The 12,936-nt window shown below is 56.4% G+C and overlaps 1 protein-coding gene across 1 annotated transcript; it reads left to right on the forward strand.

Annotated features, from left to right (window-relative positions):
* Window positions 1-1,174: 1,174 nt before the first annotated feature.
* On the forward strand, window positions 1,175-10,255 carry MCAT (malonyl-CoA-acyl carrier protein transacylase). Its single transcript, XM_041757388.1, has 4 exons — window positions 1,175-1,640; window positions 2,512-2,599; window positions 5,533-5,750; window positions 8,959-10,255. The coding sequence occupies exons 1-4, from the start codon at window positions 1,221-1,223 to the stop codon at window positions 9,376-9,378; spliced, it is 1,146 nt and encodes a 381-aa protein (XP_041613322.1). The 5' UTR covers window positions 1,175-1,220; the 3' UTR covers window positions 9,379-10,255.
* The last annotated feature ends 2,681 nt before the right edge of the window (window positions 10,256-12,936 follow it).

A 12,936-nucleotide genomic window follows, 5' to 3' on the forward strand; every position in this document is an offset into this window, starting at 1 on the left:
AAAATAGATACCTTCAAATAGTCCTCTTTATTTTAAATTTCTTTCACCCTCAGATCTACAAGCAGTTGATGCTGCCCAGTCCCAAGCTTTGGAGGAGGCTTTTGTATAAACGAGGCTTGGTCAGCTTTCCCCACTGTCGGGAGGGATCTGGCTGTCTGCAGTCGGGCAGGTCAGGTAATACTGGTCTTCCTGCTCTTCGGCTTCCAGGGGTTCTTTCCTTTCCTGTTCTCCTTGTCCTTGTGGATTTATGGGCTTCTGGAGGCAATGTGTGCTCTATTCATGTCTTAACCTGAAAATCTCCTCAGTATCTGTGATGACCAGAGTTGTACAGATTTGCCGGATAACCCATTTAAAGAGTCTCCTCTAGTTGACTGTATGGCTTCTTTTCCTTTCTTTTTTTCTTTTCTTTTCCTTTCTTTTCTGTCTGTCTGTCTGTCACAAGCAAGGCTGCCTTAGATGCTCTGAGTTTGGGCTTTGCTCTTTCGATTCTCAGGACAGACTCACTGAAGTAGACTTGCTGATGTAATTCCACCTAGATCTTTCTCATGGGGCGGGGGGGGGGGGGAGGTCTGTGTGTCTGTCTCCTGGGCGCCTGGCAGGACACGAGACAGGAGCAGAGGGCAAGTGCGGGTGAAGTCAGGCCCTGGCCCGGCCTCACCCCAGCGCTCAGAGGCATCCCACTCCCCTTCTGTCTCGGACCACCTGTCACTCAAGCCTTGGAGCCTTCGACGGAGGATGGAGGGTAGCAGCCCCTGGCCGTGACAGCGCGGTCGTGAGGAATCAAACAAGCCAAGGTCTGAAACCCATCCAAGGCTTTGATCCAGTCAAGGGAGCTGATAGTAATCGGACGCTTCTGTGCGCCTGCCCGTCTGGTTCGGAGCACGACTGTTGCTCCCTGCACCGCGCCTGGGCTGAGAAATCAAACAGAAACGACGTGGGGGCGTCCCAAGCCCCCGCACCCGCGAGGCACAACGACGTCTACACTGCGTCCCGCTGGGTCACCAAGGTCGCGGGCTAGCGGCCGCCGGGGCTCCGCAGGCGCCCGGGTCACTCCCGGCCCCGCCGCGCAGGCGCGCGAGCTCCCGGAGCCCGGGCAGAACCCGTCCCCGCGGAACCTTTCTCCCCGCGCCCGGGGGCGGCCCGCCCGGCGGGAAATGCGTGAGGGACCGCGCCCTGCGCCTCGGTCGCCCCGGTAACGCGCGGCCGGCAGCGGCCTCACCATGAGCCTGCGGGGCGCGCGGGCCGCGTGGGCTCGGGGCTGGGGCGCGGGCTGCCGCCGCGGCGCCTCGGACCTCCCGCGGCCCCCGCCGCGCGCCGTGGACGTGGCGGAGCTGCTGCGAGACGCCACGGTCGCGGAGGAAAGGCCGCGGGCGGCGGAGGCGCGGCGGCCGCCGGGCCAGTGCTCGGTGCTGCTCTTCCCGGGCCAGGGCAGCCAGCTGGTGGGCATGGGCCGGGGGCTGCTCCGCTTCCCGCGCGCCCGCGAGCTCTACGCCGCCGCCCGCAGCGTGCTGGGCTACGACCTGCTGGAGCTGAGCCTGCACGGGCCGCAGGAGGCCCTGGACCGCACCGCGCACTGCCAGCCCGCCGTCTTCGTGGCCTCGCTGGCCGCCGTGGAGAAGCTGCAGCACCTGCAGCCCGCGGTGAGGCCCGACGGCCCGCGGCCCGCGGGCGGGATGGGCGGGGCCCGGGGCTCCAGGTGCATCGCCTCGGGCGAGGCCTCGCGGTTCGCACTGTGCGGGGGTGGCGGGGAGGTGGGGATGCGGCGCTACCAAGCCTGCGTGTCGGGGGAGGGGCTGGGCAGCCCAGGGCTGGGCTCAGCTTTGATTTATATTATTTTTAGAGATTTCATTCATTCATGAGAGAGGGAGAAGCAGGCTCTCCGCGGGGAGCCCCTGCAGGACTCGATCCCAAGACCCCGGGATCACGCCCTGAGCCAAAGGCAGATGCTCCACAACTGAGCCACGCGGGTGCCCTGATTTGGCTTATTTTTTAAAGGTCATTCATTTTTATTTAATTTTTTTTAAGATTTTATTTATTTATTCATGACAGACACACAGAGAGAGACAGAGGCAGGGACACAGGCAGAGGGAGAAGCAAGCTCCATGCCGGGAGCCGGATGCGGGACTCCATCCCAGGTCCCCAGGATCATGCCCTGGGCCAAAGCAGCGCTAAACCTCTGAGCCACCCAGACTGCCCAAAAATTTTATATATATTTATTTGAGAGACACAGAGCAGGAGTGGCAGGGGGAGGAGGAGAGGAAGAAGCAGAAGCCCTGTCACCGGGCTCCATCTCAGGACCCAGAGATCATGACCTGAGCCAAAGGCAGACCCAACCGACTGAGCCTCCCAGGCGCCGCTGTGTGTCCTCTTCTAGCCAGAGCTCCAGGCCAGTGGCTCCTAGTTCCTTGAGCCTCTGAACACCCTGTCAGCTCTCAGGTGCAGAACCTGGGACCGAACACCGCACCCATCCCCTAAAGAACTTGGTCTCATGTCCCGCATCTGTCACCACAGGTTATTGAGAACTGTGTTGCTGCTGCCGGATTCAGTGTGGGAGAATTTGCAGCCCTAGTGTTTGCTGGAGCCATGGAATTTACTGAAGGTACACAGGAAGGGGTTTGGTTTTGTGCCAGGGTGTTCTCTTGCTGGGCTCACTGGGGACCAGGGACACTCAAAAATAATTCTTGGAGCCACTTGGGTGATAGAGAAGGGAGCACATGGATGAGAATGACATTGGAACCTGAAGACCAGACTTCACCTTGATTCCCTTTATTTTTTTTGTTCTTGTTTGTTTTGTTCAGTTTTTTTTTGTTTTGTTTTTTTTTTTATTCCCTTTAAAGCCTGATGGGTTCATTGGAGATTTTCTTTCTTTTTGTAATCTCCTGAACTCTGCTTGCCTGACTGTCTCCCACACTGTCCTGGGTGCCTCAGTCCACTCCCACACCACCAGTGCCTGTGACCCTATCGAAGGCCTGCAGATGGTCATGGAATGAAAAAGTAAATGAATGTTTGATCTTGAGCATATCAGTTTCGCTCAAGATGTTTGCTCCTTAGTGAAACCAGTTAAACTGTTTTGCTTATAGTTAAATATGGGTAAAGGATGTGAACAGACCTTTCTCTAAAGAAGATGTACAGATGGCCACCAGGCATGTGAAAAGATGTTCAATATCACTAATCCTTAGGGATGTGCAAATCAAAACCACACTGTGTGGCAGCCCCGGTGGCGCAGTGGTTTAGTGCTGCCTGCATCCCAGGGTGTGATCCTGGAGACCGGGATCGAGTCCCACGTCAGGCTCCCTGCATGGAGCCTGCTTCTGTCTCTGCCTCTCTCTCTCTCTCTCTCTGAATAAATAAATAAAAATCTTAAAACAAAACCACACTGAGGTACCACCTGATTCCCAATAGGATGGCTTCAGCTAAATATATAATGGGGCACCTGAGTGGCTCTGTCAGTTAAACATCTGCCTTCGGCTTTGGTCATGGTCCCAGGGTCTTGGGATCAAGTCCTGCATCACAGGGCTCCCTGCTCAGTGGGAGTCTCTCCTCCCTCTGCCATTCCCCCTGTTCAGGCTCTCTCTCTCTCTCAAATATTTTTAAAAATATATAATAATAATAAAAAATTTTAAATTAGTAAGTGTTGGCAAGAATGTGAAAAAATAGGACCCTCAGACATGGCTGGCAAGAATGTAAAATGGTGCGGCCACTGTGGAAACCAGTTTAATGGTTCCACAAGAAGTTACACATAGAATTACCGTATGGCCCAGTGGTTCTGTCTGCAGGTATATACCTAAAAAATGAACACATGTTGACACAAAAAAAACCTGCACACAAAAGTTCATGACAACATTATTCAAAATAGCCCAAAGATGGAAACAATCCAAATGTCCCTCATCAGATGAGTTGGTAAGCAAATTGCACTCTGTCCATGCAATGGAATATTCTTCAGCCATAATAAGGAATAAAGTGCTGATACATGCTACAACATGGATGAGCCTCAAAAGCATGCTCAGTGAAAGAAGCAATCCCTTTTATATGAAATGTCCAGAATATGCAAATCCACAGAGACAATAGATTAGAGATTATGGGGGCAGAGGGCAGAGGAAAGGAGAAATGGGGAGTGGTTACTTCATGGATATGGGGTATTTTATGGAGGGATGGAAAGTTTTGAAACTAGAATGAGCTGGAGGCTGCACATTATGAATACAACAAGTACCACTGAGCCATAGACTTAAAACTCATTCTATTTTATGACTTTTACTTCAGGGTTTTGGAAAACAGCATTATAGCACTGGTAAGGAAACAACTAAAAAATGCTGCATATTCACACCTCCTAGTAAAACTTTTATATACATAGTTTTCTGTGCACATAATTTGCAGTTATAGCAGATGTATATCCTGTGTTTTTTTACTTGACATTTTGCATAGTTAACGCCTGCATGGGAAGACTTCACGTGCCCTCTCCACTTTTCCCCTGTGTTCTTTGCTACTTCCTACCTCAGGCTCTCAGTGGATTTGCTCCAAAGTTTGCTCCCTACCTGGGTGAGGGCCCCACAGTCCAGTACAACTGTATGGACATGCAGAGTGAAGGAAGATGTATTAGGAAGTGTGCAGGGTCTGCTCCTCAGACCTTCCCTGTGGTCCCAGGAAACCCTGAACTGGCCCCTTAACTTGTCCTCAGTCCACTCATCCCCTCCCCCAGGGAGAGGACCCAGGACCAGGATGACGGATGTCCAGTCATTACAGGCCATTCTTATGTCACAGTCACTGGAGCCACCTTCCCCGGGCACAGCCCAGGCTTTTCACCTGACGCTTGAGCTGCACTGAGCCAGGAGCTCTGCATTTCTGTTCATCCGCCTTGGCAGTGTCGGCTTCTACAGCTCCAAGTAGGGGCAGTAAAACTTGATTTATGAGAATCCTATGTTACTGAAACTGATTCCCAGTTTTTACAACAATCTAGGCAGATTAGATATTATCCTCATTTTATTAACTGAAAATTTGACCCGAAAGGTCATGACTTGCCCAAAACAGTATGGCTCAATGTCTGCTCCTTGGCACCCTGCTCCCTGCCCCAGGGTTTCTCAACTGCAGCACTGTTGACATTTTGGACCAGGTAGTAACTTGTTTTGGGTGGAGCTATGCATTGTGGGATGTGGAGCAGCATCCCTGACCTCTACCACCAGATGTCAGTAGCGAGCACCCCTCCCCACACGTGCACATCAGAAGTGTCTCCAGACACTAAAGCACTCGGGTTAAGAACCACCAGCCTCTATCAAGATGGCTTTAAGGCTGGGAGCTCCACGGTTTCGTGTGTAGAGCGCCAAGGACAGCGCCCCCTTTCTCAGGATGGTGGCGCCATCCCCATGTGCTAGGTGGAGATGCGAAGAACGGAAGAACTGTCGCATTGTGGACTGGTGACAAACACCAGTGTCGGCGTCTCCAGCATGCAGCGCAGAGCTTGTGCTTTGTCTTTCAGCTCCAGGCTTCCCTCCTTTGTTCCGTGCCCTGATTTTTCCAAATGCGCTTCTCTCTGGATAGGTCTGTATGCGGTGAAAATCCGAGCGGAGGCCATGCAGGCAGCCTCGGAAGCTGTCCCCAGCGGGATGCTGTCTGTCCTCGGCAAGCCCCAGTCCAGGTTCAGCTTCGCCTGTTTGGAAGCCCAGGAGCACTGCAAGACTTTGGGCATAGCGGACCCCGTGTGTGAGGTGGCCAACTACCTCTTTCCTGATTGCAGGGTGATCTCAGGACACCTGGAGGTTGGTGCCAATGGGAACAGCCTTTCGAGACAACCAGGGCGGTACGGAGGGTTGAATTGTCCCACCCACACTCGGGGGACGGGAGGGGGTGATGGGTGCTTTGCCAAGCCGTGATCTTTGGGAGGAAGTATTTGAGCAGGGGTGGGAGGGGTGGGGTGGCAGGAGGCCAGGATCCGGTCTCACTCCACGTTGCATAGACAAGGACCCTGGGCAAATCCCCTCGCCTTCTTGAAGGTAAAGGTGTTGGGCCAGATGATCCCCAGGGCCTTCCTGTAGTAAATTCTGGGGTCCTCACAACCTCTGATCTGGTCGCCTCTTTAGCAAGAGGAGAAGCCATTCCTGCTAGGTTGTCCCACCCCACTGTGCCTTTTCTTAGGTGTCTGTTTTTACCCCTTTCCTTCTGTCCTTCCTTCCATTCACTGCTTCCCTAGATGTTTCTGAAGCAGCTCCTCTGTAACCAGCACTGAGGGCACATGGTCTGATAAGCTGGGAACAGGGACCATGGGTTTGGGGGCACAGTAAGGGTTGGGCTGGCCGCCAGAAGGCCTGAAGACGCAGCACCAAGAGTGGTGCTTGGAGGTAAGTCCGCCAGGAAGAGGACATCCCCAGCGGAGAGGCAGTGAGCGGCCAATGGAAGAAGGTAGGTCTGTACCGAGGCCGCGGCCCTGGAGTGCCACGCGGGTCCACGCAGGGTCTCGCCTGAGGGGCTGCTGGTGCAGGGCCAGCGTCTGCACAGCTCATGTCACCTAGGCCTTGCAGCCAGCCTGTGCTCCCCAGAAGGGAGTCCTACCCACGTTTTACACACAAGGAAGCTGAGGAAGAGTGAGAGGCCAGTGCTTAGAGATGTGGAGGTGGCCTGGAGGCCTGGCCTGTCTCATTCTAGAACCTTCTGTCTCCACTCAGCTGCTCTCAGCCTATCATCCCCTGTGAGGCCTTGCCAGTATGCCAGGGGTCTGTGTGAATCTCCCCTGAACCAGTGAGTCTCTCCTGTGACAGTCCTGAGAAGATAGGAAGATCAGTGACAGTGGCCCCGTGTTGATCGTATTGCTGGTTGCTCGTTCCCATTAACAGCCTTGGAACAGCCCAGAAGTGAGTGGGGAGGGGCCCCAAACCCGGGCAGGCATCTCCCCACACAGTTCCCAGACAGGTACACAGGATGACGACTGCTGGGATTCCCAGGGAGGTTAGCCTTCTGGTGCAGTTGGAAGTGCCAAGGCAAAGAGCTCAGGTGAGGGCACGGCCTTCCCAGAGCAGGACAGTCCCTTTGCAACAGCTGATGTGACATAAACCCCTTGGCCTCTGCTAAACCAGAGCCTGGGCTGAGGGCCAGCCGCCCACACCCTGAGGCTGTTGGCTGGGTTCCTGTGGCCCCAGCCTGGGATGAAAACTGACTCTGAGATGCTGAAATGATGCTGGAAGTACCACCGAGTAGCCACCCATGCAGGTGCCGCTGACCAGACAGTCCAGTCATGGTGGGGAGGGTCTGAAAGGCCTGTGATAAGAGGGGCTCCTGGGTGCCCTTCAGTGAGATGGGGATGGAGGGAGGGTGGTGGTGACGTGAAGCGTCAGGACAGGCTGGACTCTGCTGCAGTGACAGGCGGCCCAGACCCCTCTGTGCTTCCCACAGGAGTGGGTCACACTGCCATCACACTTTGCTTCCCTGTGCTGAGCTCTGCTCCACTTCGCTTTCACCAGCACTTGGGCCACTGCAGCAGCCTGTGTGGGACGCCGATAGACTCATGGCTCAGGATGGTAAGACGTGGTGAGCCACGGGCTGCGTTGGTGATGCCCGGGTGGATCTGTCCACCTGCAGGGACGGGCCACAGAGATGGGCGACAGGTGCCATCTGACCAAAAGTAGGAATCCTTCCTACCCTTTGGGGACACAAATAGCTAACCTGTTACAGATTTTTTTATTTTATCACTTTTTAAAGATTTTATTTATTTATTCATGAGAGACACAGAGAGAGAGAGAGATGCAGAGACACATGCAGAGAGAGGAGCAGGCTCCCTGCGGGGACCCCAATGCGGGACTTGATCCCAGAACCCCAGGGTAAGGCCCTGAGCCAAAGGCAGACGCTCACCCACTGGTCCACCCAGGCGTCCCAGGTTACAGGTCTTTTAGTGTACGTGGCTGGGCTCGGCATATGAGGTCATTGCTGACCCTCACGTAGTGCCTGTGCGCCAGGCGGAGTTCTCCTTCATAGCCTGAGTTAACTGTTGTCCACCTTTTATAGATGAGGGAACCGAGGCCAAGAGGTGAGACAGAGGGAGACAGGCTCGTCCAAGGTCATGCAGCTGCTGGGACCTAAGCTCACCCTCCATCTTCCAGGGAATAGCAGGCTCAGCCTCTGCGTGGCTGTGGATGGTGGCGGGCCAGAGATGGGGCCAGAGACGGGCAGACAGACCATGTAGTGCAGGGGAAGCCCTCGGGCAGAGCTGGTGGAGGGCTGGCAGGGGGGCAGGCCTGGCTGTGTCCTGAGGCCGTATGGTCTCTGAAAATGTCTACTATTTTTAATATATTTGCAAATTATGTTATTTGCAAACAGCTCTGAGGTGGGGCCTGTTAGCTGGGAGGCCCTTTCTGGGCTGAGACGCCCTTCAGGGGAAGGGTTTTGGCTTCAGGGACAGAGCTCTTGACTTCTCGAGAAGTCAAGACGAGGGGGTTCTGATAGAAATGACGCCTGGAGTCTCCTGAGTTCTTATCTTGAGGGTTATGGAGCAATAAGAAAACGGGCCTATAATTGAAGACTAACACTAGGTAGCGTAGCGTGTTCTCCTTTATCCGACCCTCTCACACCTCCTGCCTGACCGCGTCCCAGCAACCTCGTGAAGCAGCTGAAGTTGTGTCCACTTTGCGGATGACAAGAGTTCAGAGGTTGAGTGGTTTGCCCCAGGCTCCCGGGCTGCTGCATGAGGCGCTGGGGTGGACCAGGCTTCCCGGCCTCCATCTCTCTCTGGCCACCTGCCCAGCTGGGGGGTGGGAATGGTCATAGCCCCAGGGGAGGACTTCGGGGCCGCTGAGTACACAACTGATGTGTTCTGGAACAAAGAGGTGAAGTGAGCCAGTCCTCGCGGCTGTTTGCAGGATGAAATGAGCAGATGGGTCTTCTATCCACAGGACCAAGCTGGTGCCAGCGGTGGCCACCTCGCCATGTGGTGCCTCCCCTAAGATGTCCTTGGCTTAAACTTCTTTCTTCTTCTCCCAGGCGCTGCAGTTCCTCCAGAAGAATTCCTCTAAGTATCACTTCAGGCGCACCAAGATGCTGCCCGTCAGTGGTGGGTTCCATACGCGCCTCATGGAGCCAGCCCTGGAGCCCCTGACCCAAGTCCTAAAGTCGGTTGGTGTCAAGAAGCCTCTGGTTTCCGTCCACTCAAACATCGATGGGAAGAGATACATGCATCCGAAACACATCCAGAAGTTGCTGGTGCAGCAGGTGGTCTCCCCCGTGAAGTGGGAGCAGACGATGCATGCCATATATGAGAGGAAGAAGGGCGTCGAGTTCCCCAAGACTTTTGAAGTCGGACCTGGGAAGCAGCTGGGAGCCATCCTGAAGAGCTGCAACCTGCAGGCCTGGAAGTCCTACCAGAATGTGGAAGTGCTGGCGGATGACGATGGTGGGGCCTAGAGCAGGCCCCAGAGCAGGCCGAAGGAGTCTGCGGTGCCCGGGGCGCCAGGGGGTGCTGCTCGGCCTGGGCCGCTTACTTGCTTCCTCCACAGTGATTGGGAGGCTCTGTGTGCAAAGTGCTTTGACGGCCACTTGAAAGGCACTGAGAGGATTTCTTTTTTTTTTTTCTGAGAGGATTTCTTTTACTGGACCAGGTCCGGCTCTCCCACCCGCCCCCGCCTCCCCCAGGCATGTTCCGAGGCTCAGGCAGCAGCCCTGCTGCCAGAAGTCTTGGTGAGGACCTGCTCTGCCTCCCCCAGCTCTGGGCTCAGGTGGCTGCTCTGTAAGGGGCTGAAAGCACCTGGCGGGCAGGCATGTTCCAGGGCCTGGGAAGGCTCAGCCCGACGCCTATCACGCCCTGGTGTGGCCACGAGGCAGGCCAGAGCCAGAGCAGCTCCTCGACTGCCCCGCTAGCCTGTGCACACCCACGGCCAGAATCTTAGCCCCATGGTCACTGAACGCAAAGGGCTTTAAGACACAATTGGCCTTGGCAGCCATTCTGTCCACCCCAACACTCAACAGGTGGGAGACCCAGTCCCACATTTGTTTATTTCCCAACAGTGTTGAGTGCCTGCTGTATGCCTGTGAGTGACCTCTACCCTCTGGTGGGGAAGAGGGCCCGAGCAAGGCGGGAAGGGTTTGGGGAGGCTGGGCGCTCAGTCTCCCCACGCCCCTGGCATCCCCTCAGACGGTGATCACGGAGTGTCTCCCGTGTGCCCGGGACCTGCTGTGGCACAGGCTGCCCTCAGAGCCTCTCAGCCAGCTCCACACTGGGAGCAAAGCGCAGGTGCTCTGTGGATGCCGCTCCTGCCCTGATACTAAAAACGAGTAATTCTAAGCTTCTTGGGGTTTTGTCATTAATCCGCAATCGTGGGAAAACCTCACAGTACGGAATCTCTGCATCTGTCCGTAAATGTGGCTGGGTTCCCCAGTCTGGGCTTCCATTCTCGCCGTGCTGCAGGCTGGATGGTATCACGGGGCCACCCTCAGCTCGAAGGAGCATGGTCCACGGTCCCATGTAAGGGAGCTGCAGAGGCAGTGGAGGGTGAGTTCCCGCGTGGCAGGCCTTGCTGCTTCTATGGGCACAGCCCTTTACCTCAGGGCCCAGGATGGCGCTCTCAGGCCCATCCCTACTCGAAGGCACAGCAATTGAGGGACATATGGTGCTGTCCTAAGGAAGGTTCCAGGAAGCTGGCCACATCTCTGCCTGCACTGCAGGGGCTGCCTAGTAGGGGGAACCCAGGGGTGCAGGAGCCCTGGGAGCCCGGGCCAAGGTGGATGGGGCCTCCTCCTGCCCCTGCAGACTGAGTCGGGATGAGTGACAGAGGCATAGGGTGCTGAGGGGAGTTATGGGGAGCCCAGGGTCTGGGGTGTGGGCCTTAAGGGCGGTGGTGGATCCTACATCCTGCTCCTTGGCAGGTCTGGGCTAGTTCCTGCCCCCTTGAGGAAAGTAGCCCACGCCATTGCTCCCACAGTGCTAGAGGCAGGAGTCCCACCTTCCACCACATTTGGGTCCCGTGCCAGTGGAGACCCTGGGCCAGTTTCTCTCCAGCAGCTCGTCTCCCTCAGTCCGCCTGGAATGGGGTGCTGCTTCCCTGCCTGGCAGAAACGGATCTCCCTGGGCACCTTCTTCCTAAGAGAACAGATCTTGCCTCTTCATTCCTAAAAATCTTGACTGGCCCAAGGGCCTTGATCTAAAGCCTCTGAAACCGCAAAGGCGATAGGGTCCCTTGTGCCCTGGCAGCCTTGTCGCCTCCTCTGGGAAGGCACTTCGCTGTTTCCAGCAGGCTCCACCCCAGGGGATAGGGGCCGTGTCCAGGCACTGCCCCTGGAACCTGCTGCAAAGGAGCCACAGGAGATGGGGGCCTCGTATGGAGGTGACCGCATCACCCCTGCCCCCTTCCTGGGAGGGATGGGCCTCCAGTCTTTCCTTTCTGGGGTTGGACAGTCAAGATTTCTGGTATCGCTGTTGCTTAAGCATCTGTCTGCAACCTGTGCAAGTTGCCACGTGGACCAGCCAGACTGGGTTTGACTGTGACCCCTCCCCGTGGGCCTCAGCGTCTTACTGCCCCACACAGCTGGACTGGCCAACGGTGACGGTCAGAGGATCCCACTGCCCCTCTGGCCAAGCCCCTTACTTCTCTGCTTTGAGCAGATGAGTGAAGTGGCTGCAGCTGGCACCTCCTGTGGGGGCGCAGAAGCAGTGGGCAGCTCCTCACAGCCCCAGGGTTGGCATAAACTGGCAAGACAGGGAGTCACACCTCCGTCAAGCTCAGCCAGGGCTCTCACCCCAGGGCCTTTGTATGTGCCACTCCCACTAGCTGGGTGACCCCTTCCCTCATCTCCTCCACAGTAGCTTCTCTGGCCAGCCCTGGTCTGAGTCCCATCTACCCCAGCCCGTTTCTGTCCTGTTACCTCCAGAACACAGCCCACAGCTCTTCTGTGCTTTTTTCCCTCCCCCAAAAACAATGATTAGAGGGGCCAGGTCTTCACATCCCCAGAACTTGTGCCCAAGCCTAGCACAGTAGGGGCTCCCCTGACATCCATGGGTGGGAAGAATGCTGCAAACCCTAGAACACCTGGGGAGGGAGGTCCCCAAATTCCTGCAGGGAGAAGCCTCTGCATCAGCTGCACCAGGGGGCTCCATAAACAGCATTCCCCTTCCCTCTTCTCACTGAACCCAAGCTCCTTGAGAAGCTGCAGGCACCACCGGCCACATCTAACACCTACATGGTCAGGTGGGCAGTTCAGTCCCGAGAGCTTAGGAACAAGCTGGGGCTAGATAGTTAGGGAGGACTTCCGGAAGAGATGCCTCTGGATCTGGCCTTGCCACTCCCCGGCTTGCCCTGGGTGGTTTTGGGATGGCCTGACCTTGCCCCAAGGGCCGGGTAGTCAGGCCCCAAGCCGTGAGGGGCAGGACCTGGAGAGCTGTGGCACAGGAGCCTGGTGGTGGCCGGGAGTACGCAGGACCTGGCCAGCCTGGCTGGAGGGTGGCATGTAGCTGCACACGCCAGATGGGCTCTCATGGGCTCTGGGGCTAGCGGAGGGCAGGCCCCGAAGAGGCAGCTGCAGAGGACGTGGGCAGGGGGCTGGAGCAAGCCCAGCCCAGGGCTGGCATCTGAGACAGGGGAACTGTGGTGGGGCAGGGGGACAGTCGGAGTCCAAGTTCCAGAAAGAGGACCTGACTGGGTCTAGAAACAGCACTGGGCCCAGGTCTGGGGCAGGCTGGACCCTCACGGGGGTGCCCCTCATCTAGCCCCTTCTCCCTGCAGGCCGCACTGTCCAGCGGGGAGTGCTGGATGAGCAAACCTGGGGAGGGTAGGCAGCCCAGCTGTAAGAGACTGAAGGCCCAAAGGAAATAATCCCTAATGGTAGATTCAGGCACCAGGCACGACGAGAGAAGGCGAGAGAAGGCGTAAACCTGATTGTGTTGGGCCAAACTTCACGACAGCAGGTGCAGGAAAGAGCCTGCAGGTGTGTGATCAGGCACAGGTGCTTGCACACGCCCGCCTTCTCTCC

Source organism: Vulpes lagopus, chromosome 5, assembly GCF_018345385.1.
Source record: "Vulpes lagopus strain Blue_001 chromosome 5, ASM1834538v1, whole genome shotgun sequence".
NCBI lineage: Eukaryota > Metazoa > Chordata > Mammalia > Carnivora > Canidae > Vulpes > Vulpes lagopus.